Source organism: Macaca mulatta, chromosome 4 (assembly GCF_049350105.2).
Source record: "Macaca mulatta isolate MMU2019108-1 chromosome 4, T2T-MMU8v2.0, whole genome shotgun sequence".
NCBI classification, from domain to species: Eukaryota; Metazoa; Chordata; class Mammalia; order Primates; family Cercopithecidae; genus Macaca; species Macaca mulatta.
The window spans coordinates 157381036-157407626 of NC_133409.1; the positions used below are offsets into that span (position 1 = coordinate 157381036).

A 26591-nucleotide genomic window follows, 5' to 3' on the forward strand; every position below is an offset into this window, starting at 1 on the left:
TGCCTCCCAGGTTCAAGCGATTCTCCTGCCTCAGCCTCCTGAGTAGCTGCAATTACAGGCGCGTGCCACCACGACCGGCTAATTTTTTGTACTTTTAGTAGAGACGCTTTCACCGTGTTAGCCAGGATGGTCTCGATCTCCTGACCTCATGATCTGCCCTCCTCAGCCTCCCAAAGTGCGTGATTACAGGCGTGAGCCACCGCGCCCGCCCGGTACTAACTTTTTAAAGAAAGCACATATACACATCCAAAATTTCATTAAAAGGTTAAATGAACATGCGTTAAACAGATTGAGAATTCCAGCTAACCAGGTTTCCAAGAAGTAACATTTGATTCGTTTTTAAGGTGGCTGAAATCAGTTTAATGCTTGAGAGCCCTTACAGATGGAGGTCAACAACCAGTTAACACGACAATTAAGGAAACTATTATAAATTTAAGAAAATTACAAGACACTTTAAATCTGTTTCATTCCTGCAAATCAGATTTGGGAGTTCTCCAGAGTTCCCAAAATGATTTCCACACCTTGACTTACCTGTGGCACAAAACGTAACTTCCTCTCAACTACTGCCATTTTGGGAGGTCTATAAAAATTTGGGATCATAATGCAAGTAATATTGTCTACGTGGCTGCACTTTGTAGTTTCATATACATAATGCTAACCTTAAACATACCAATATCGATCAAGATGTAGCTTTTATACAAACTACCGTTTTTGAGAGAGTCTCGCTGTCACCAGGCTAGCGTGCAGTGACAACCTCGACTCACTGCAACCTCCGGCTCCTAGGTTTAAGCCATTCTCCTGCCTCCACCTCCCAATAAGCTGGGACTACGGTAAGCGATACCACGCCCACCTGATTTCCGAATTTTTAGCGGAGATGGGAGTTTCAGCTTGTTGGCCAAGATGGTCTCCATCTCCTGAGTGAACCGCCAGCGTCCGCCTTTTAAGTGCTGGGATTACACAGGCGTTAACAAAGGTGCCCCGCCAGGCTGGTCTTGTTGGAACTAGTTCGTCTACCTTAAGCCCACAGCTGATTATCTTTGAGTGGCTTTACGAAAACAGCCTTACACAGAAACATACAGTAAGTTCACAGCTCTTTCAGTATGTTTACGTGGCTCTGAAAAGAGCCTTTGGGTTGTAAAGACGTTTACTTGGCCGGCTTACTTGGAGCTGGTGTACTTAGTGACAGCTTTGGTGCCCTCAGACACAGCATGTTTAGCCAGCTCTCCCGGCAGTAGTAACCGCACTGCCGTCTGGATCTCTCTGGAGGAGATGGTGGAGCGTTTGTTGTAGTGAGCCAAGCGTGATGCCTCACTCGCTATACGCTCAAAGATATCAGTGACGAAGGAATTCATGATACTCATGGCTTTGGAAGAGATTCCAGTATCTGGATGGACCTGTTTCAGCACCTTGTAGATGTAAATAGAATAGCTCTCCTTACGGGTTCTCTTGCGTTTTTTGCCTTCCTTCTTCTGCGTCTTAACGACTGCTTTCTTAAAGCCTTTCTTGGAAATTGTAGCACCTTTAGATGATAACTCCGGCATAACTGCCACAGCACTTCTGCAGTGTTAGACAGCTCTTTTAGGTGTTAAACAGCTCTTTTAAGTGTTAACAGCTCTTTTAAGTGTTAAACAGCTCTTCAGTGTTAAACAGCTCTGTAACACCTCAACCCCCACCGTCGCCAAGTAAACGAATAGCGCTGCTGGCCGAAAGGTGCGGTATTTATAGGCACGGCCCTCAAATGCCGTGTTGGGCATCCAAAATCTGATTGGACAATGCGAAGTGGCGTGAATGCAAATAAGGTGATTCTAGTCAGACTTTCTGATTGGGTAGAAGGCCATCAGCCAATCAGATAGCAAAAATTCCAACCTCAGTCAGACTATAAATAGGCCCAGTAGCGGCATTAGGGATGATTCTTGTGTTGCTGTAATTCTTCTGTGTAGGAATGTCTGGACGAGGAAAGCAGGGAGGAAAAGCACGCGCCAAGGCTAAGTCTCGCTCCTCTAGAGCAGGCTTGCAGTTTCCTGTAGGTCGAATTCACCGTCTACTCCGTAAGGGAAACTATGCAGAGCGGATAGGGGCAGGCGCCCCAGTATACTTGGCGGCGGTGTTAGAATATCTGACAGCAGAAATTCTTGAATTGGCTGGCAATGCATCTCGTGATAACAAGAAAACTCGTATTATTCCCCGCCACCTGCAGCTAGCCATCCGCAATGACGAGGAACTCAATAAGCTCTTAGGCGGCGTGACCATTGCACAGGGCGGGGTCCTGCCCAACATTCAAGCAGTGCTGCTGCCCAAGAAGACCGAGAGTCACCACCATAAAGCCCAAAGCAAGTAACTTCGGGCTGTCGTTGGTATAGTGACTTTTTAAGTGTCAAAACAAAAGGCTCTTTTCAGAGCCACTTACCATCTCAGAAAAGGCTGTGCCTTACAGAACGTTAAGTGCTGTTAAGCAGCCATGTTAGCTGGCACCTGTCAGAAGCGACACCCGTTTAAGAGCATTTCGGGAATGTAAGGGGATTGAATTTTCAAGGACTGTTGCATCAACCATTAGTCTGAGGTAGTTTTGATTATACGTGTCACTGGGCGAGGTAGCTCACGCTTGTGAGCAGTCAGTACTTGCCCCGAGGTTGAAGCGGGAGGGTCGTTTAAGCCCGGGACTTAACCATTAACATAATTGAGACCCTATCTCACAGAAATTAGCCGGGTCTGGTGGTGCAGGCGTGTAGTCCCAGCTACACGGGAGGCTGCGGTGGGAGGGTTGTTTGAGCCTGAGAGGTGAAAGTTACAGTTAACGAAGATCGTTCCACTGCACTCCAGTCTGCGTGACGTGAGCGAGACTATCTCAAACTATGTATGTCATGTTAAGGGTTACGTATGGAAGTGAAGATTGCATTACAAACAGAAGAGGTATAACCTTAGAGTTCAAGTCCAGGCGACATTAGTCTGGCTGGTTGCTTAAAGTACATTTTAGAGAAGAATTTCCTTTCAAATATGGCAGTCTCACGAAATACTCAAATGTGACGTGTAAGTAAAATAAGTTAATCTTAAAATTTGGGTAAGCATATATATATTTGATACCTGTGGCTTCATGCACTTTGTAAAGAATAATAGAATTATTTCTTAAAATGTAAGTAAGATATGTTAAAAAAAAGCCTTACACCATATGTGATGGTGAGATACTAGTGTCAGACTCAGGCAGGAATAGGACTAGAAGGCCTAACATAACTTGAAGTTTAGAAATTTCGGAACAGTATATGCTTCAAAAGTTTTGACTACTAAAAAGAGGCAAAATAGTTTGTTGATCTGTGTTTGCTGTTTGTGCTGTAACACCAAGAGAAATTGAAAAGCAAAACCCATTCAGTAACGCTGCCAAATAACTAAAAATTACTGTACGATATTCAACAGCTGCCCTTACCTCAAAAAAAAAAAAAATCTCATTTGGTTACCAAAAAAAAAAAACTGCTAAACACTTGATATCTACACATAATAAGGCATATATAGAAGCAGGTAAAGTTCTATAAAATAAAACATGCCAAGTAAGGACAATCAAGTCACAAAAGTCAGTTATCCCTTGAATTAACCTGCATAAATAATAAGGGATGCAATTAGAGAAGGAAAAAACTGAAGATCTTTGAAAACAGAAATGGCAACTATATGTTGAATAAAACTGGGTAATATTTAGAACATGGCAAATGTGAAACTTCAAATCAGGATATAAGATAAATCTAAACAGATGAATTCCAAGTAATTAATGTAGATATACTTTGTCAAGGAAGTGGCACTTAACTCTCCAGACGTGCCAAAGCAAAGTATGGAAAGGCAGAAGAAGAGGGACTTGACTTTATAGGAGAGAACTTTTATTCTTTTATTCCAAATGCACTACATAATACTTTTATTTCCATATCTAATGCAATCCTATTAAAATTACATTAAACTAAATGTTTAGATAGAATAAAATGTATAAAAAATGGTGAATACATGTTAAAGGAGACATGCCCCTTGATTTTTCAAAACAATTTACTTATAGAAGTTTCTGATTCTTCTCTTTTTTTGGAGCCAGAGTCTTCTCTATCACCCAGGCTGGAGTGCAGTGGCACGATCTCAGCTCATTGCAACCTCCAGCTCCCAGGTTCAAGTGATCTCCTACCTCAGCCTCCTGAGTAGCTGGGATTACAGGCGCCTGCCACCATGCCCAGCTAATTTTTGTATTTTTAGTAGAGCCGGGGTTCCGCCATGTTGGCCAGGCTGGTCTCCAACTCCTGACTTCTGGTGATCCGCCCACCTCAGCCTCCCAAAGTGCTGGGATTACAGGTGTGAGCCACCGCACCCAGCCTTGATTTCTTCTTACAGAACTTTCACACGTTTCATAGAATTTATCTCCAGCTATTCTTTTTTATTAGTGTATTTTGGGGAAATATTAGAAGGGTTTCTTTATTATGTTTTCTGATTGACCATGTTTTACAAATAGAACATTCTTGATTTTTATACTGATTTGTATTTCCTTCCTTATTAAATTCTGTCATTTCTGTTGTCCAGCTTTTTTCCTTTGTGGTTTTCCAGGTAGGCAGGAAAATCATATAATTTTGTCCTATTGTTTTAAATAGTTGACTTTCTTGTCTAAATGCATTGTCGAATAGTTATAAGTGATAATAAATAAAAATGGTGATATTGACTCTTCCCCCCCCCCCCTCCCCCCGACAGACTTCCTCTGTTGCCCAGAGTGCAGTGGCCTGATCTCAGCTCACTGCAACCTCTGCCTCCCGGATTCAAGCGATTCTCCTACCTCATTCTCCCAAGTAGCTGGGATTACAGACATATACCATCATGTCTGGCTAATGTTTGTATTTTTAGCAGAGATGGGGTTTCACCATGTTGGCCAGGCTGGTCTCCAACTCCTGACCACCCACCTTGGCCTCCCAAAGTGCTGGGATTACAGGTGTGAGCAACCATGCCTGGCTGACTTATTTTTTATAATCAGACTAATATGACACTTTTCGTGCCTAATGCCAGGTTTTTATGTGATTGGTGTAATTCCAAAATTACTAAGAGTTGTTAATTAAAAATAAATATTGGCTATTAACAGTAAAACTTTAGCAGCAACGGAGACAAATATATGCCACTTTTTTCCTTTTACTTTTTTTTCGGGGGGGCGGGGACGGAGTTTTGTTCTTATTACCCAGGCTGGAGTGCAATGGTGCCATGTCAGCTCACTGCAACCTCCGCCCCCCTCCCCGTGCTTCAGGCAATTCTCCTGCCTCAGCCTCCTGAGTAGGTGGGATTACAGGCGCCTGCCACCACACCCAGCTAATTTTTTTTTTTTTTTTTTGTATTTTTAATAGAGACAGGGTTTTGCCGTGTTGGGCAGGCTGGTCTTGAACTCCTGACCTCAGGTGATCCGCCTGCCTCAGCCTCCCAAAGTGCTGGGATTACAGGCATGAGCCACCGTGCTCGGCCTCCTTTTACTTTTTATGATAAATCATATTGAAGAAATTCAGAACACACCACTCCAAAATATGTCACTCTGACATATTGACTATTTGGAATTAAAGACACTTGAAAAACAGCAGGTGCACAAACACTCTGACCTTCCTTTTGTTTCTTAAAAGTAGGAGATGAAAGATGCCCTCCCTATACCAGAAGGAAAGTATCATTCTCATCAAGGACAGAAAATTAAGGCCAAGGAAAATCTGTACAAATAAACCTTGTTACACCAACCCTTATCTCTCGAGTCACTTCTCCACCTAATTAATTACTGTAACCCAACCCCCTTTGTTTGTCACATTTTCACAGCTTACTGCACTTTGTCAAATTCTTCATATAAGCATTCCATTCTTTGTCTTTGTCCTACTTCTGTGCCATGTAAAACTTGCATTCAATAAATTTATATGCTTTTCTGCTGTTGACATCTCTTATGTCAATTTAATTCTCAAGCCCAGCCAAAATATCCTGAGGGCAGAAGTAAAGTTTTGCCTCCTCCACTACAACATTATGGATTTCTCATCAGAAATCACAGAAGTCATGGAATGATAGAATAATACCTTCAAAGTTCTAAATCAAAATAGCTCTCAATTTAAAATTATGTGCTCAGATGAACTGTTTTGTGTGTAAAGCTGAAATAATTTTTGGACAAAGACTGGAAAGTTTTGCCACTCACAGATTCATACTAGAAGAATTAATGCTAAAGAATGTACTGAAATAAAAAGACTGAACTCAGAAGAAAGACTGAGATGCAATAAGCAATAATATTACCAAGGAAGGGGTAAAAGTATAAATCAATCTAAATAAATATACTAGTTGTAAAAAAAAAAAATACTTACTAGAATATTAAGAAAAAACAATGAACCAAAAACACTAGACAATAGTTACAGAAGATGAACGGGGCTGAAACAAATTAAAGCATGTTGATGTCCTTGTATTGTTTATAAGGAGGGCAGACATACTGATTGTTATATTTTCTTAAGTGAGGTTTATATTTTATGTTAAATGTAACCACTAAAATAATAAAATTAATGTAGACTAGAAAGAAGGGGGTAATAGCAAAAAAAAAAAAAAATGAGTCCAATGGAAAGCAGGAAATCAGAAAGGACTGGCATGACAAATTAGAATGCAAAGTCAAATATAAGAAATGAGTCCAAATATCAAAATGAAGGTTACCCAATTAAATTTGCCATTTAAAAGACAGTATTTGACTAGGAGTAAAACACAGCTATCCCTTGGTTATAAAATACCTAAAATTTATTGGCACAGAACACTTAGAAGTAAAGGAATGGCAAAAATACATTCCAGAAAAAACTGTTCCCCAAAAAAATTGTTTTGCAAAATTAATAGCAGAGATAATACTTAATGAAAATATAATTTGCAAATTAAAAGCAGAAAAATTATCTAGGTAGATACCCTATTCCTCATTGCGTTAACACCCAAAAACAGCTTTATAGAAAACGAACAGCAGCGGTGGCTCAAGCCTGTAATCCCAGCACTTTGGGAGGCCGAGAAGGGTGGATCACGAGGTCAGGAGATCGAGACCATCCTGGCTAACATGGTGAAACCCCGTCTCTACTAAAAAATACAAAAAACTAGCCGGGCGAGGTGACGGGCGCCTGTAGTCCCAGTTACTCGGGAGGCTGAGGCGGGAGAATGGCGTGAACCCGGGAGGCGGAGCTTGCAGTGAGCTGAGATCCGGCCACTGCACTCCAGCCTGGGCGACAGAGCGAGACTCCGTATCCCAGCACTTTGGGAGGCCGAGACGGGCGGATCACGAGGTCAGGAGATCGAGACCATCCTGGCTAACACGGTGAAACCCCGTCTCTACTAAAAAATACAAAAAAACTAGCCGGGCGAGGTGGCGGGCGCCTGTAGTCCCAGCTACTCGGGAGGCTGAGGCAGGAGAATGGCGTGAACCCGGGAGGCGGAACTTGCAGTGAGCTGAGATCCGGCCACTGCACTCCAGCCTGGGCAACAGAACGAGACTGTGTCTCAAAAAAAAAAAGAAAAGAAAAGAAAACGAACAGCAGAAATGTATGACAAAGAATGCATTCACAATTATAGTATATATTTTAATATGTCTGTCTTGGAAAAAGGTAATCACCGCTACCACATATTGGAATGTTAAAAACACACTAAAGCATAATTCATGAGTTTAATAGCAAAACCATAAACCTTTTACTGTGTGTCTGTCTGTCTCTGTGTTAGTCTACCAGTTTGCCTCTGTTTCTATCTCTGTCTCTAAAATGTATGTTATTAATTGTAATATATATGCTTAAGAGTCCCAAAGAAACCTGAGTCCTCCACCCTAAACTTCATTTATTTAAAAAAAAAAAAAAAAAAAAAAAAGTTTGTTTTTGTTTTTTTTTTTTTTTTTTTTTTTGAGAGACGGAGGTTCGCTCTGTTGCCCAGGCTGGATTGCAGCCACACTATCTTGGCTCACTGCAATTTCCGCCTCCTGGATTCAAGCGATTCCCCTGCCTCAGCTCCCCAAGTAGCTGGGACTACAAGCTTGTGCCACTACACCCAGCTTTTGTATTTTTAGTAGAGACAGGGTTTCACTATATGTTGGTCAGGCTGATCTCGAACCCTGACCTCGGGTGATCCGCTCGCCTCGGCCTCCCGAAGTGCTGGGATTACAGGCGTGAGCCACCACGCCCGGCCTCTTCCCTAAACTTTAGAGTCATAGATTTATGATTTGTTCCACAAATATTGAGAGCTTACGAAGTACCAGTCACAGTTCTAATCGTTTTACTATTATAAATAATGCTGAAGCAAACATCTACATGCATGCGGTGTTTTCTTTCTCCTGCAGTGGTTCTTTGATAGATATTTCCAGCATTGGAGAGACAGTGCTGTACAAATCAGATGAGATCCTGTCCTCCTGGAGCCCAAGTACCTTATTCTCACTCACCACCCGTATACCCGCCATCATCAAATCTTAAGGTCTTTTCTCCCTTTGCCGTTTCTCCGATTAACGTCTCTCAACTGCTCCCCCTAGCTGTCTCACCAGGCTCTTACCACACTCTCCTGTGCTGTGGTCGTAACTAATCTACTGGCAGTTCCTTGAACCCATTGCGCTTTAATTCACTTGTGTCTTTATGAGTTGTGTAACTTTTCTAGAATGTTCTTGCTGTTCTTCGTTTAATTAGTTTCTATGCGTCCTTCAAGGATACACTTACACATTACGTCATTTGTGAAACTTTCCTTGACCATTTCCCCCCATCTTAGAGTCATTTAGATGTCCCTCTGGTGACCCTGTTGCACATTCTAGTTAAAGGTGTTAATGTTTATGCCTGTCTCTTCTACTAAAATATAAAGCTTTTTATATTTATGAAACTATAAAGTTTTTTATGAGAATGTTTTAATTGTTTAGCCAAATATTGCAGTGCCTAAAATACAGAAGACACCAATTAATGACTGGTTGAATACATAAATAAAAACACTTTTTTCTGGGTTCCAGCTGCTTATGTTTTAGTATTTAAGTGATAATAGTAAAATAGAAAATTCAGAGTGGAAAGGTCATCAATCATTTCCCATTTTGACATATTTATTCTTATTTTTGTATTTCTTCCAATATTTATGCTTAGAGAGAACATTTTTCTCTTTCAATATCATGTTTTTTAAAATATATCATAGCATTAGATTTTTAAGTGGTTATGTAATTTTATAATTCTTGTTTTTTAATTCTCGGTTTCGATAGCTGCATCAAGACATATACTGAGCACTTACTTTGTACCACACATTTTTTCTAAATGTGTTATGCACTTAATCTTGTTTAATCCTCAAAACAATCCTATAGCTAGGTACTACTATTATACCCACTTTACCAATGAAGAGATTAAACTTCTTTGGAGCTGTCATGGGCGTCCGTGTGAAGAGACCACCAAACAGGCTTTGTGTGAACAATAAAGCTTTTTAATTACCTGTGTCCAGGCGGGCTGAGTCCAAAAAGAGAGTCAGCGAAGGGAGATAAGGGTGGGGCCGTTTTATAGGATTTGGGTAGGTAAAGGAAAATTACAGTCAAAGGGGGGTTATTCTCTGGCGGGCAGGAGTGGGGGTCACAAGGTGCTCAGTGGGGGAGCATTTTGAGCCAGGATGAGCCAGGCACAAGATAATGTCATCGCTTAAGGCAAGGACCCGCCATTTTCACTTCTTTTGTGGTGAAATGTCATCAGTCAAGGCGGGCCAGGGCATTTTCACTTCTTTTGTGATTCTTCAGTTACTTCAGGCCATCTAGGCATATACGTGCAAGTCACAGAGGATGCGATGGCTTGGCCTGGGCTCAGAGGCCTGACAGGAGCCACAGAGCTAGCACTGGTGCCAGCATTTCAACCCAGATAGTCTGACTGTAAAGCCCACCTTAACTGTGACTATACTAAAGTGTTTGCACCATAATTTAGTTAAATATACCATCTTTCATTGTTTGGGGGGGATTTTTTTTTCTTTTTTTTTTTTTTTGAGACGGAGCTGGAGTGCAGTGGCACAACATCCCCCTCACTGCAACCTTGTCTCCTGGGTTCAAATGATTCTCCTGCCTCAGCCTCCTGAGTAGCTGAAATTACAGGCACGTGCCACCACGTGATGATTGACCTGCCTCAGCCTCCCAAAGTGCCGGGACTACAGGTGTGAGCCACCAGGCCAGGCCGAGCTGATCATTGTTAACTACTTAGGCTGCTTCCAATATTTTATTATTGCAATCAATGGTGTAATGAACATCTATGCAAAAATAGCTTTCACTCCTTCTGAAGTACTTGTTTAAACCATTCCTAGATACGGGATGATTAGGTCAAAGAATACACAATATTTTATGCCTTTTTCTGCATATTGTTACTATTCCAGATTATTGCACCAGAAGGCCAGTAGCAAAGCATGACGGCGTTTCTATTTTATTTTGCCCTCACATAATTTGGTGTTATTTAAAGAAAAATTTGTTTAGTTGGTGGAGTACACCATTACCACATTATTTTAGTTTGCACTTCTTTTCATCAAAGTGAGACTGAACATTTCCATATATATATATATATATATACACACACAGTCACACACATCTATCATACATATATATGTGTGTGTGTAACACACATCTATCATACATTGCTCAACAGGGATACACAGTCTAAGAAATTTATCATTAGCTGATTTTGTTGTATTAACATCAGAGTGTACTTACACAAACTTAGATGGTAGAGCCTATTACGCACCTAGGCTATAGGGTATAGCCTGTTTCTCCTGGGTTTCTGTACAGCATGCTACTGTGGTGAACACTGTGGGTAACTGTAACATAATAGTAAGTATTTGAATATCTAAACATAGAAAAGGTACAGTAAATATATAGTGTTATAATATATGGGACCACCATTATATATGTGGTCTGGCATTGAGCAAAACATTGTTATGCGACTCATGACTGTATATGTTTGTTTTTGCCAGTTACTCCCATATTCTGAAATGTCTCTTTGGGTCCATAAAAAATAATTTAAACAACAAATTCAAATTAGTTGTTTTGTAACATTATAAAACTTAAGTTATATTAGGCCCTTAAATATAATATTTGTAAAATCTGAATAAAACAATTTTATAATGTAGTCAATGAGAGCCAGTTGAATTTTTAAAACTGACTCTTAGAGAAAGCGCTCATTAATTTGAAATGCAGTCACACATGAGCTCCTTTGAAGTCAAATATAATCAAAGCTAACACCAGGGGGAGCCCAGTAGTCATTCCCTGTGAAAATACATCTGACTTTTAATACGTTTCTGAAGTGACACTGGAGAAAATATACAGTGAAACTATGAATACTGCATTTAATAGTCCTACGGAGAAAAAACAGAAGTCAGTGCTTAAAATATACATTCAGACTTCAACCTTTTAGTAAACTGAAAAAGACATGAGAATGACGATTATGTGAACAGCAGTTGTAGAACATCCACGAATGCCTGTACAGATCTTGTTTCCATTGTTATTTCTGCCTCTTGTCAGCATAGGAATCAGACATGTCTACTTCAGAATCCAGCTCTGCTACTTCTAAGCTGAGTGTTTTTGAACCAGTTACATAATCTCTCTGTGACTCAGTCTCTTCACCTGTACATGGTAACGTCTACCTCACAGGGTTATTGTGAAGATCAAACTGAGATCATATCAATAAAGCATCCGGCACATAGCCCAGGCTCAGATGTGTTAGTTCATTTCTTCATCTAAATCAGTGATTCTCAACCAAGGCTGATTTTGCTACCAATGGTCATTCGGCAATGTTGGGAAGCATTTTTGGTTGTCACAACTAGCGGCAGGTCCGGCATCTCATAGTCAAGGCCAGGGATGCTACTAAACATCTTACATAGGACAACTCCCCAAAACGAAAAATTATCTGCCCGCAAATGCTAAAAGTGCCAGGGTTGAGTAATCTTTATCTATCTGGAGAAATCTAATGTCATCATTAATACTCCTTTGCTGAGAGCCTATTCTATGTTGGATTCAATTTGAGTTTCTGGAAATACCATGAAATATAAAGATCTTGCCATGCAGGGGATTACAGTCTAATAGTGGAACTATGGCTTTTCACCGTCTGTGAATTTGGGGATGGGAAAGAGTGAGGAAAGTTCAGAGAACATCCCTTTTCAGTTTAGAGTAAGCACCTTCAGCACCTCCACCTCTGTGAGCACAAGGTTGCAGAGCACCCTGGGTGCCCTCTGGCTGTCTCCATGCTAGCGGAGCAATCCAGAAGAGTTTCCTTCCTGGGGTTTGCTATCCCTTAATTTAGGCTTGCTTCAGAAAGAAGTGCTGGTCACTTCCTCAGCCCTTCGTATTCAAGTGCTGGCCTCTGCTGCAGTAGATGTTGGGGCACAGGGGCTCTGCCCTTTCCTACAGAATGGGCCTATGTGAGGGTAGCTTTCACCTGCTGAACCCTTCAGCACATCCCCTCCCTCAGCCCTGAGGCATTTCCTGCGGTTAGCTACGGAGGAGAGTAAGAGCCACTTCTGCCCACCGCACATGGCCAGTGGCTCATGAGAGAAAAGGCTTTTGAATCCGAAGTCCTGTGTGAGTCCTGGCTCTGCTTCTTTCTTCCTGAGCTTCCTGAGGAGCCTGGGGAAAGTCTTGATGTTTCTGGCCTCCACTTTATAGCATGGAAGGAGGAATCTCTCATGAGGTTTATGTGAACTTTATTTGGTGCTTTGTAAATATAAATCATAATCCCCCTCTGGGGAGGGATTTGCTTACTGAGTCCTGCCTGTCCAAAAGTTCTGTAACCAAGCTCAGAATTTGCCACAAAATTACTCTAGTGTGGCCTTATGTTGACAGCTAGAGGCAGATGGAATCACGCTTAAAAGCACCTACTGTGTGTCCATTCTGAATTCATCACTTTGTGCCTATTGTTTAAGACACAAGTATGGAAAAGCACTCTAAGGGAGGCTACGGGGCTGAGGGAGCTGAATGCCTGGGAGCTCACTTACTGTCTCCTCCACCGCCCATGCTTCTGTCATCAGCCAGGTAGGGAGCTCAGTTCTCAATACACTCCCTTTCTAGTTTCGTGTTTTTCTAAAAAGAAAGCAAACGCCTATATCATGTATCCAAAATGCATAACATTTGTAGTTATGACTGTTCCATCAGATCAGAAAGTTACCGTAAACATTTAATGAAACAGTAAGAACCTTACTGGGGCTAATTTTATGGATGTCCTTCTGTGCAGCTTCTAAAAGAAATCGTGGGGGATATAATTTAAAATTATGTGTAGTGTTGTGCAACAATAGTAAGGAAGCCAATTGGTAGACTCTCAGAGAAGGACAGCAGAGGCAAGTTTTGGGCTCCCTGCCTGTGTAGGAGAACAAGATCTGAGTCAGTCTGACCCCACACCCGCTGGGAAAGAACACCCTTGAAACTGACCTATTACTTCTAGAGCAGATGATCCAAAGGAAATGTACAGGCATTTTACGCAAACATGCATTTTAAAATGAAATTTTGAGTAAAATAAACACTCACTTGGAGAGCACTTTCTCTTCTTGCAGCATCTCATAATTGACTCCACTGAAGTAAATCCTGCATCCCAGGCAGCAGCTAAAGGACTGAGGGAAAGGCCACTATACCTTTCAAACATTAACTCATGAATTGTGCTGGGTCATCTGGCACTGCAATCCCTCCAACAGACTGTAAGCTGTTTGCTTACAGCTTGTCTCCTTGCCTAGCTTGGTGCCTCACTGAAGGAAGCCGTTACAGTGTCCCCACTTCCCCCAGGGAGGAGCCATCAATTATGTTTGGGTCTTCTCTCCGCTCTGCTTCCACTCATATATAGGTGTAAAAAGCGTAATAAGACAGCAAAAAATAAAAATGATAACATATGGAATCGAACATATGCATCCACTAAGCCACAGAACTAGGTAACTACCTACACTAATCCTTCCAAGGATTCTGTGAGTAGTTATTTCGACTTTACCTCTATTTTACAGGTCAGGAAACTGAGAGGGATTTTTTTTTTTTCCTATGGGCCCTGTTATGGGTTGAATTGCATACTCTCCAAATTCATATCCTGAAGTCTAACCTTCAGTACCTCAGAATACAACCTATTTGTAAATAGGATCATTGCAAATGTAATTAGTTAAGATGAAGTCATACTGGCATAGGATGGGCCCCTAGTCCAATATGAATGGTGTCCTTATAAAAAGAGGAAATTTGGATACAGAGCCAGACATGCAAACAGGGGGAATGTCATGTGAAGATGAAGGCAGACATCAGGGTAGCACTCCTACTAGCCAAGGAACACCAAAGATTGCCAGCAAACCACCAGAAGCTAGGAGAGAAACGTGAAAGAGATTCTCCCTCATAGCTCTCAGAAGGAAACAGCCCTGCTAACACCTTAATTTCAGATTTCCAGCCTCCAGAACTGTAAAATGATACATTTCTGTTGTTTAAAGCCACCTAGTATGTGATACTTTCTTATGGAAACTCTAGGAAACTAATACAGTCCCTCAGTGAGTTCTTAGCAAAGCTGGGATTTGGGTTCAGCCCTTCTGATTCTAATCTAATGCTCTTTTCTTCATAGAGCAGCTGTCTCATTTCCTGAGGGGAAGTGACAACTTCCATCTGATTAATCAGGGACTGCCTCCTGGAAGAAGTGAGCTTTGAGCTGTGCTTGAAGGTGAAGAATGTTTTGATGTGTGGAAAAGAGAGTGGAGACTGAGGGTCACACCAAGAGTTAGGAAGGCTCCAGGCAAGTTAAGGCTAGAACAGAGAACCTGTATAAGGAAGTATATCTGGTTAAAACTTTTGTGTATGCTAAGTACTAGCGATATGGCCTTGCAGTGGTTTATAAATCTGCTGGAGATAAAAGTTGTGACCAATACAAAGCCATTTAGGATTTCTGTGAACCTGAGTGTGCCAGTAATTAAAGGATCAGGCTTTATAAAATCAAGTTTTTTCTTTGGCTTCCTAATAAAGGCAGGATGGGAAGTAGAGAGGGAGAAGTTCCATGAAATATATCAAATAGCCCGGTCCTACTGCTAGCAGACACTTCTCTCCTGAGTCAGTTACTTGAATCTTTGACTATTACAAGTGATCCTCTGTCTCTGGAAGACTTTTTTGTGTACCCGTGTTAAGGTAAAAATATTAGGCAAAACATTTGAAAATGAAGTTTTCTTATCCAAAACAGCCAAAGGGAAAATTTTCAGAAAGTGTTGAAGGGACTGGCACAAACGAATGATTTTGGTTAAACTGATCCCTGGGATATCCAAGCATAAGATCACTGATGGGGCTGGCTAGTGTGGTCCTTTAAGAGATCTCAACAATGACTTGTTGTATCTCAACAGTAAGCCCAGAAAATGCTTATTCAAATGGAGATAAAAACATGACGCAGCCAGCTACAAAACTTGGTTCATTTATCTGCTTTGGACTGAAGGGTTTATATATTGAGAATCTACATCTGTTAAAGGTCATCCCCAACTCTTGAGCATGTGACCCAGGCCTGCCAGCCCCCTGGTGACAAACATGTTTAATCTAATTGCAGGCTGCCCTCTTTGCCAGCTCTTTGTGACTGAACAAGTGCTGGCTTTTTCACCCCTGCCTTAATTTGTGGTTGCACAAATGCTGTAATCCTGACGCAGCAGCTGAGAATGGCTCTCAGATAATCACTCTGTAAAGCAGTATCATTAGCAATATGAACGCTTGCCTGTGGATTGCTATCATTGTGCATGTAGTAATCAGTGCTGAGTCAGAATGGCACAGATTTATTAAAAAAAAAAAAAAAATACAAAGTGTGCACCAAGTAAGGGTTCCACACAAACTATCCTTCCCTCTCCCTCTTCCCAACTGTGTACAACATTCCCTAACTCAATTTTGCTACCATCTGCACTCAAATAACTAGGGGCGTAAAATTTTGCTTCATTGTCTAGAAAAAAATGGGCATTGTATTTTGACAGATGAAGAAGAGCTGTTTGAGACTATTTGTTCTCAGATTCTTCTTTGCTATGCTTGGGTCACAGGGAACCCTGATGTGACACATGGCAGTCTCCCCTCCAACAGCTTGCTGTTTCCCTGGGTTTCTGTTATGAAGCTAGGCCCAATTCCACTGCTCTGGGACCCATAGGTCTTTCGGTCTTTCTTTCTTATTCTAGCTAAGGGATTTTTTTTTTGGTTGACAGGAGCCCAGGTTGCTCTCCTGGTTCTCTAAGATCTTCTGATCTTCCCCCAAATCCTCTTCTTTATTCTATATCTTTTCCACAGACGAAGTTCTTAGGAACAACCTGGGAGACTTGCAGACCAGGGCTATGAACTTCCCAGGGTGCAATGGGGAGAATTCAAGCTGGTAATATTTCTTGTTTTTTGGAAACGGGGTTTCGCTCTTGTCGCCCAGGCTGGAGTGAAATGGTGTGATCTCAGCTCGCTACAACCTCCACCTCCCGGGTTCAAGCAATTCTCCTGCCTCAGTCTCCTGGATAGCTGGGATTACAGGCATGCGCCACCACGCTCAGCTAATTTTTGTATTATTAGTAGAGACGGCGTTTCACCATGTTGGCCAGGCCGGTCTCGAGCTCCTGATCTCAGGTGTTCCACTCGCCTCGGCCTCCCAAAGTGCTGGGGTTACAGACGTGAGCCACTGTGCCTGGACAAGCTGATCATAATTGATTAACAAGGTAACTAAAAAATGCAAAGTTGTCATTAATAAATATGAAACTGAAAAAGCCAGTCCTTCAAGATGGATCCTTCAAGATGGATCCCAAGTGGTTAACTGGACCTGAATTTAAAATAGAGCCAAGGACCAGTTGCTAACTAGAGATCACAAGGAGTACTCTGAGTTCCCAGTAAACCCACACCTCTGTTCAACTTTGGAATTTTCAGAGCTCACCTGAACCAACCAATCAGGGATTATCTGTATTGACCAATGAGGGCTCAGCTGTATCAACCAATCAGAACTAAACAAATTTGAATATTTTATTTGCATAAACAGACCTGACTAGGAACTTGGGTGGAACTTTTGCTATAAAACCTGTATTAAGGTATATAAGCCCCATTAAGTATGTTAGTACATAAAAGTAACTTTCAGCTCGGAATCTTCTTTAGGGCAGTTACAGTTTTGCAGTGGTGATTTCAATAGCACATAGCCAAGTGGTGGGCTCAAAAATTTAACTGGATTCATATACTTTCTCTCTCATTTACGTAGGTTTTTTTTCCTATTACATGTTCTTTCTGACCTGAAATATTCTAGATCTTTTCTAACTTTGAATGGATTTGTTTGGCCCAAATGGCTTGCATCTGCCGTATTAATGTATACAGGCCCCGTGAAGAATGTTAGTGCATAAAAGCTACTTTCCGGTCTGAATCTTCTTTAGGGCAACAATTATTAGCAAGTAGTTTTAAACAACAATATCTATAACTAAAGTACAAAATGAAAATATTGGCGTACTTTTCCATCAGGTTATTAATTCTTCAACATGTGTTAGAACTGGAAGAAACCTTAGAAATCAATCAGTCTGGCCTTTCATTTTACACAAGCAATGTAATCCTGGGAGAGTCAGGTGACTTTGTCCAAGATAAAATGGCTTAAGCTGGAATTCACATTCAGGATTTCAGACCCCAGGTTCAATAACTCTTCCACCACACTATGTTTGTCAGAGGGAAGTTTCCAGCCCCTCGTAGAAGAAGATTCTGTATATATCAGATAGTCTCACTAGATGTTAACTCACCAGGCAATACCAATTACCAAGTGCTGCCCATTTAAAATTGAGCAGCCTTGTGGACCACTCATACATTTATTCCGGAAAACATCAATCTGACAGCCAAAAAACTTGAAAATTTTAGTCATTAGAACTATTTCAATAAACATCAAAGGAGATTGCCATAAATAAAAACCCAGTGAACTTTCTTAAACTTCTAGCAAAAGAAATTGTGCCAGAGTGTTGGCTTTGATCCTGTTGATTGCAAATAATGAAGTCAAATTAGTAGTGAAGGATCATATTTTCACTACCATGAAGTTTTTCTGGTAACAGGTAAGCACTAGATGGCAGGCAAGCCGTTGGCTATTGTGTCTCTTTTTATGATGGTATGAGAAGAAAGATGTTCCCTTGACTGTAATCTGGAGTGCAAAGGAAAAAAAATGGAAGTTTATCATTTCATGCTCTAACAAATTAGTGAATACAGTTATAAATCCCTGGAAATGATTTCCCTGTGAAAATGATTACCTCAACTCTGTTGCAAACGCCATCTTCATTTTTACATACAAAAAATTAAGTTGAGAAAATGTTTAAAACTAATTAGATTCCAGGAAAGCCAATTAGGCAAGCACTAATTCTATATTTAAAGGAAGATAATAGATTATTATGACAAGATAAAGATGGATGATGGAAGAGGAGGAATCACAGCAGAAGAAATACCACAAGATGCATCAGGTTTTTTGAAGGTCAGCCCCAACCAACCCTCAATGTTCTTGCATCTCCATTGTCAGTCTCCACAGACAATTGGGAGTTTTTCCTTGTAATTTTTTTTTTTTTTTTTTTTTTTGAGACGGAATCTCGCTCTGTTGCCCAGGCTGGAGTGCAGTGGCACGATCTCAGCTCACTGCAACCTCCGCCTCCCTGGTTCAAGAGATTCTCCTGCCTCAGCCTCCCGAGCTGGAATTACAGGTACGTGCCACCACGCCCAGCTAATTTTTATTGTATTTTTAGTAGAGACGGCGTTTCACCGTGCTAGCCAGGATGGTCTCGATATCCTGACCTCGTGATCCGCCCGCCTCGGCCTCCCCAAGTGCTGGGATTACAGGCGTGATCCACCTCACCTGGCCTTTTCTTTCTAATTTAACATAACGGAATAGAGTCAAGATAGACCCATTTCTTTTTCCTAAAGAGTATCTCTAAATTGCTGGAATGCTACTTCTAAAATAGTGAATAATCTGAGCTTTACTTTGGGTATAATTCCTAATTCATTCCTGTCCACTTTTAGTAACTTTTTGTTTGTACTCTTAATGATCTTAAAATGTCATTGCACTTTTTTGAGTTGCGTAATACTGGTATGGAAGGAAAGCGCATGGTCCCTTTAAATGATACCGAAGCGAAAAGAATGCAGGGTAGAGGAGGGCGTGATCCTTGGCTAGGTGTCCCCCCGCCCCCAGCCTGTGCCCACGGACCTAGGTGAGAACAGGCATTGTTTTTCCCATGACCAAATGTTGCATTTCCCAAGACCTTCTTGGCCTGCCACGCCCCCATCATGTGCCCATAAAAACCCCCCGAGACCGTAGTGCGTGCACACTTAGACGGGTGTTCATTCGGAAAAGTAATCTGCTGGGGCAACGCAAAAACGGGTACCAGTACGCCACCGCGAGGTTACCTACTTGGTTAGAAAAAGGCGGAGTTTGTTCAGAGCAACCTGTAGAACCCAGATTGCTCAGCGGGCGCTTAGCGCCAGGGTAGAGCTTTATCATTCCAGTCTACGACATTATATTTCTGCTGCGTTGTCAAAACTTTGCACTCGTTCTCCAAGCCCACCTACGCGTACACCAAATCAAGAATTTGAGAGAAACTTCTCTGTCCTTAAAGTAGAGACTTTAATTGAGCTGTTTAACATAAACCGCCTATAGACAACAAGACAAACTACAGGGACCTGTAACAAGTCGGCTGGGGCTTCAGGAGTTGTAAACATTAATCCTCTAGGCACTGAGTTCCACAACCTGACCCTCTGTACTCCCCTAGAGAATTAAGCAGCGGGGCACTGAAGAAGCAGGCCACTTCATCGCATTCCCTGCCAGAAGGACAAGGGAGCTGCTCCTTTTCAACACTATACCTTGGCCATCTTTTTAAAGAAAAGTATTTTAACCTCTACTCCCAGGAAAATAACAGGCCACAAAGACAGTTTCTGAGATTATTATGTAATACGTGAAAGACAGCTATTTAGGCCGGGCGTGGTGGCTCACGCCTATCCTCCCAGCGCTTCCAGAGGTGGGCAGATCACCTGAGGTGAGGAGTTCGAGACCAGCCTGGCCAACAATGGAGAAGCCCCATCTCTACTAAAAAATACAAAACTATGGCGGACACCTCTAATCCGAGCTATGCAGGAGGCTGAGACAGGAGACTCACTTGAACCCGGGAGGTGGAGGTTGAAGTGAGCCGAGATCGGGCCACTGCGCTCCAGCCTGGGCGACAGAGCAAGGCTCTGTCTCAAAAGAAAAAGAAAACACCAGCTGTTTTAAAAGTCCAGATTTTTAATACAAATGAAGTGCTACAAAGGTTGGAGTAGCACTATTGGGCATCTTGGTTGTTTCTATACTTTCATATGTTATAGTTGGTACTGTAGTGAACATCCTTACAAATCAATTTTTAGCCAAATCTCTGTCCATTTTAAGGTTTAAATATTTTAAAATCAATTGCCATACTCTATGCATCCCACACTTCCTTTTGGATTTAGTTTTCTGCTTAAATATAGCCTTATCTAGTTCTTAATAAGAATATATGGTGGAAGTTGAGTAAAACCCTCAAAATATTTGTCTATGTAAAGTCTTTCATCCTAATTTTGAATGATAGTTTAGATAGGTAACATTTTAGATAAACAGTTATTTTCCTTTCTTACGTGGAAATACTCCGCTGTCCATTTATTATCTGGCTTTGCTGATAAGAATCTACTGGCAATGTAGTTATTATTTAGTACATAATTTTCTCATTTTTCTCAGCTTTTGAGGTTTCTTTAGCCTTTGTTTTCTACATTTTCAATGTAAAGTTTCTGGTGTGGGTTTATTTTTATTTACCAGGTTTAGAATTCACTATGTATTCACATTTGGAGGATTCATGTCTTCATTTCTGAAAACTCAACTGTTATCTCTTCAAGTTGTATTGATCCACTATTTTTATTCTCTTTGCAGTTGCTATAGACATATGTTGTCGACTCTAAAAACAATTATCTTCTTTTTAATTTTTATCTAGTGTGTGTCTGTGTCTTCCTATGTGAATTATCTGCAATATGTGTATTCACTGATTCCAAATGTGACCGGTCAAAAGTTATTTCTTGCACTAATATTATTTCAGTAATTATATATTTTATTTTCATGATTTTAATGGGTTCTTATTTATGTCCACTTGTTTATATTTCATTCTGCCTATTTTTAAATAATTGTTTTAATTATTATACCTTTATTATTGTAAGGGTTCTAAGCAAACATATACTGATATTATAATTATTAAATTTTATATTTATATATTTGGTTAAGTAGATAATACATTCATATGGTTCAAAATTCAAAAGGTACAAAGAATATTCCGTGAAGTCTCCTTCCTACTCTGTCACCCAGTGCCTCTTCCTGGAGGAAAGTAAATTACAGATTCTTTTATAAACATGTTACATATATTTTAGCAAACACAAACATATCTATTTTAAAGGTATTTTTATATGGCTGTATTGTTTTTATTTCATTTGTTTACTCCCTGAATATTGATTTTGTAATAGTCTCTTCAGCATTAGCTTTTCTCATGAGCTTTTTTCCGAATGACCTTAAAAACTTTTTGTTTTATTTATTTTTAAAATAAATTGTATTGCGTATATTTGGGTCTTACAACATGATGTTACAGGACACATATAGATAGTAAAATAGTTACTATAATGAAGCAGATTAACATATCTATCATCTCACATCATTTTTTGTGACAAGAGCAGGTAAAACCTATTTATATAACATAAAATCCTAATACAATACAATTTTATTAACTTTAGTCCTCATGTTGTACATTAGATCTCGAAATTTGTTCATCCTAGCATACCTGCTATTTTATATCCTTTGACCTACATCTCCCCACTGCCTGTGCCCTCCCCTCCTCATCTCCCAACCACTGTTTCATCCTCTATCTCTGTGTATTTGAGCTCTTTTTTACAAAACCTCAAATATTCCACATGTGAGTGAGATCATGCAGTATTTTTCTTTTTTGTGCCAGGCTTAGTTCACTTAGCATAATGTCCTCCAGGTCCATTCATGTTGTGGCAAATGGCAGGCTCTCCTTCCTTTTTAAGGCTAAATGTATATACCACATTTTCTTTATTCATTAACCTGTCAATGGACATTTAGATTGTTTCCATATCTTGGCTACTGTGAATAATGCTGCAATGAACATCAGGGTGAGATATCTTTACAAGATGGTGATTTCTTCTATTTTGGGCATATACTCAGAAGGATTGCTGATAGTTCTGTTTCTAACCTTATGAACTTTAGAATTAAAGTTTGCAGGCTTATGTGAATAATGATCTCTTTCTTTCTCTTTCTCTTTCTCTTTCTATTTCTCTGTCTATTTCTCTTTCTCTCTCTGTCTCTTCTAAGTTCTTGTCAGGTAGTTTGGTGCTTACATAAGATTGGCCTCTTAGGGCCATAGCTAAAAACCTACATTTTGCACTGGGGGCCTATGACTCCTTCCCTCTAAAAATACTCCGGATATTAGAGGTTGCATAATGGTGTAGTGGGTGACTTGGCACAGGTCCAGCTCCCTAGGTTTGAGGCACTCATAAGCCTTTGGCCCAGCAGCGCCACTCAGCTTTTCCAGCCTCTTTTCATGCCTGTGAAGTCCATCTCCAGCCCCTGGTTTTGAGCAATGAGACCCACTCCTTTCTCCCTGCTCAGGGACCTTCCTCGTGCCTGCTGCTGCTCCTTCTTGCCTCAGAATCTGGAGCCCAGCAAGACCTCAGGCTCTGCTTTATCCTACAGGAAAAGTCTCATCTTATTTGTGAGCCTTATTTTTTTTAATTATTTCTTATCGCTGATTCTGACAGTGCTATGCATTTGGAGTGGTGGCCCGGCGAGATGCTTTCTCAAATCCTGAACATACGGCATCATTTTCACTGGAAGTCAGTATTATTTTTCAGATAAGGAAATGGATATATAGAGAGATTTGTTGATTTTCCCCAGGCTATACAGCTAGCAAAAGTCAGAATTGGAAATAAATACCAGGGAACCAGCCTCAGAGGCAAGGCTTTCTCCATCGCTCGGTGAGGAAAGTTTCTCATCCGTGCTGGTAACTGTGCTAGGAGATATATACTCATATAGTGGTCTGGCAGGGCCAGTTGGAGTTGCTACCAAAGTCTAAAACAAGGGTTTCAGATCTTACTGAAAGGTTTTCACCTCGTTGGAGGTGACAGAGCCCCACAGATACAGCAACTACAAGAGAATCATGATTAAATTATGGATATTAATTAAAGAATAATAGAAATTGGGTGAAAAGAGATAGTGGAGAGTGGAGCAGATTTATGGAAAACTTGGGACTTAAGAAGATCCAAGAAGAAAGGGTACATTTTAATTGGTCAAGGGCAAAAGGGATGAAGTGGAAGGTGGAAAGAAGAGACTAGAAAAAGATCAAGAAGAGAGACTAGGGAGCTGTGAAGTCACTGCAGAGAGAGGAGCGAGGGTGGAGGGATTGTGGGAGCAGAGGAGAGTGGAACTGATTGATGTCAGTGGAAGGAGTCAGGGAGACTAAGATGGCCCAGAATGTTAAGAAAAACAAGGGAAGGTCCACAGTCGAAATAATTAGTTCCTTTAACCCTGGAGGGAATGAAGAGAGAAGGTCCTTGAGAAGGCAGAAGCAGGAGTTTATCTCCTAGGTTGTGACTGTTTGTTATTATAGTTAGAAACTCAACATTGTCCTAAAAGTCTCATAGAGGAGGTTATGGCTATAAGTATCCCTAACTCTCATAAAGCAAAAGTAAGCTAACTATTGCTAAAATAAAAACCTATAAGCTTTTGCCTTCAAGAACTTATAAACAAATAAGCAATCAAGAAGCAAAACGGAAGCTTATGGGTCTGGCAGTAGGGCCTCTGAAGTTGTTTTTACACCAAGCTTTGTCCAGGTTTAATCAGAAAGTCCATTACTTGTGTTATATTAAGTCAACTCCAGCTACTGGGTGTTATAGAATTGGGGGCTGAATTGACCAGAAATTGCAATATCAAGAGATAAAGTAAAGCTGGATACCCACACCAATTTTACTGAAATTTTACAAAAATGAGTGATTGAGATCTATCACTTAACTATTTATTTTAGGCTACACTATGCAGCAAATATGATTACATTTTTATTTTGCTTTATAATAATGTAGACCCAATAAAAGATTACATTAAGCACTGCCCAATCCCCAACTATGTTGTGCAGTAGATTCTTAGTCCACCAACACCATCATCACCACCACCACTGTCAACAGCATTCTTGATTACAACTAAAATGCTTGATATACAAAGGACTGCAAGACACAATTCCTTGGTATCAATAACTTTACAATCCACTTAAGAAGAAAAGTATCCATAAATATAAATTAACACTATTTGGAGGTATAGTTGGCAGATGAGTAGGACAGTGACTACCTGGGATCATAATTCAGGGGAGGGAGTGGTATGTCTGAGGGCCTGACCAATTGAAGAAGGCTTCATTCATTCTTAATAGGTATTTGTTGAATGAATGGATGAACACACATCTTTGGACCAAAGCACAGCTTTCAGGATGTCATTCCACTTTTTCCCAACCCATCAAATACATACTACATGGGCTCTGATAAGAGACTTCTGCCTACTAGAAGCCTCTACTTCAGCTCCCTGATCTGCCTCTGGTTTTTCAACAAAAACCTAAGTCCGTTTATCTTCCTTGGTCATCCATAAATGAATCCACCAGCACCTACATTATAGGATATAGTTAACTCATTCGTCACGTGGAACAAACCCACCCTCTTGCTATTCAAAGATCTTCACCAGCTCTTTCTTTGCATGCTTGGAAAGGTCTTCATCAACTTAAGATTGTAATAGAGCAGGAAACCTGAGGGCTTCTGATAGAGTTTCAGGTATGTGCCATGACTGAAAGCTTGCTGGTGCTCAAGGTATGTAGCTTCTTTCAATGGATCTGAACAAGTTATTCCTAAAAGAATAAAACGTCCCTTCCCACCCTTATCCTCCACTCAGCCACCACTAGGTAGACACTGAGGAGGATGCACATCCTTAGCTAAGAATGCAGTACACCCATTGCAGGAGCAGCAAACCTGAAAGATTCTCTTCATGTAGCTAAAGGAAGAGTCATAAATTACATGGATGTGGCTCAGACTTGGGTCCAGTTCTGCTTTTTGCCAGTTCCATAAAAGCTCTATTTAGGAACAGGAGATTAAAATTAGAGCCTTCATACATTGCTAGTGGGAATGTAAAATGTTGCAGCTATATGGAAAACAGTTTGGCATTTCCTCAAAAAGATAAACATAGAATTAATATATGAACCACCAGTTCCACTCCTACGTATATACACAAAAGAATTGAAAACAGGGACGCAGATGTTCATATGACAATGTTCCTTGCAGCATTATTTACAATAACCAAAGGGTGGAAACAAACCAAGTGTCAATCAACAGGCAAATGAATAAACAAAATATAGACTACTCATGCAATGGAAAATAATTCAGCCATAAAAAGGAATGACATTCTGATATGTGCTACAACATGGATAAATCATGAAATTACAATGCTTAGTAAAGCAAACCAGACAAAAAAGGACAAATATATGATTCAACTTATATAAAATATCTAGAATAGGTGAATTCATATAGACAACATAGATTAGAGCTTAACAGAGAATGGAGAAGAGGGAAATTGGGAGTTATTGTTTAGTGGGTACAGAGTTTCTGTCTGGGGTGATGAGTAAACTTTAGACATAGTGGTAATCATTGCACAAGATCGTAAATGTAATTAGTGTCACTGAATTATACACTTAAAAATGGTTAAATGGCAATTGGTGTGCTAAAAACACACACACATATGTATCTATGACTACAATTATTTTAAAGTTTAAAAAAGTGATAGTGGAAGAGAATGCATTTGTGACATATAGAGTGGGTTTTCTCAAACCAAACATAAAGTATGTTGCGATAAATAAATATAAAATAAATTCAACTATGTTAAAATAAAAGGCTTCTTCTGTTATTTAAAACACAACAAGAAAACAGGAGATTAAGAGGAATTAATCACTGCAGAATAATGTGATGTCGTGGAAATAGAGAATGTCTTTTCCTCTTTGTGGGTTCAGGCGGTCTCAATTCTGAAAATAGTTGTTTGTCCTGTGAAGGGTGTATGTGTGCACAGTTAGCTCACCATTTGGACAATCAACAGAAGAATCTTGCATGTGTGGCTCACCCTGTGGTGCTTCCTGAACTCTCTTTAAGCTCCCACAAAGTGTACTCCAGGCTGAATGACCCAGACTTGGAGAATTGTCCTTCTGGGAGGTGTGGCAGATCCCACTGTGAGAAAAAACCTGCAGAAAGGGGTCAAGGCTTCCTGAAAGGTGCATGAAAATTGTCTGTTGTTGGCCAGGCATGGTGGTTCATGCCTGTAATCCCAGCACTTTCAGAAGCTGAGGCGAGTGGATCACTTGAGCCCAGGAGTTTGAGACCAGCCTGGGCAACATGATGAAAGCCCATCTCTTAAATAAATAAATAAATAAATAAATAAATAAATAAATAAAATGGTGGTTAGGAGCATGGGGTTCCAGAGTCAGACTCCCTGACTTCCCACTTGTAAGAGCTGTGATAACGAACATGTTGTTTAGCTTCTATCTACCTCGGTTTCTTCATCTCTGAGTATCATGATAGTACCTATCTCACAGGGATTTGGTGAAGACTAAATTACTTAAGGTATGGAAAG

General features: G+C 40.5%; 3 protein-coding genes across 4 annotated transcripts in view; 1 reads left to right on the forward strand and 2 right to left on the reverse strand.

The window, feature by feature from the left end:
- Positions 1 to 26591, reverse strand: part of SCGN (secretagogin, EF-hand calcium binding protein) — an 86059-nt gene that overhangs the window by 8781 nt on the left and 50687 nt on the right. The window contains exon 11 of one of the 2 annotated variants that reach the window (XM_078000901.1): positions 10658 to 10761. The exons of the other annotated variant lie outside the window; for it this stretch is intronic. Coding sequence (XP_077857027.1) covers positions 10681 to 10761 — 81 coding nt within the window. The 3' untranslated portion in view covers positions 10658 to 10680. The remainder of the gene's footprint in view (positions 1 to 10657; positions 10762 to 26591) is intronic. 2 annotated transcript variants of the gene reach the window in all.
- Positions 1158 to 1541, reverse strand: H2BC1 (H2B clustered histone 1). The gene is given in 1 exon segment (NM_001193797.2): positions 1158 to 1541. A coding segment is annotated over 1 exon segment (384 nt).
- Positions 1943 to 2338, forward strand: H2AC1 (H2A clustered histone 1). The gene is given in 1 exon segment (NM_001193799.2): positions 1943 to 2338. A coding segment is annotated over 1 exon segment (396 nt).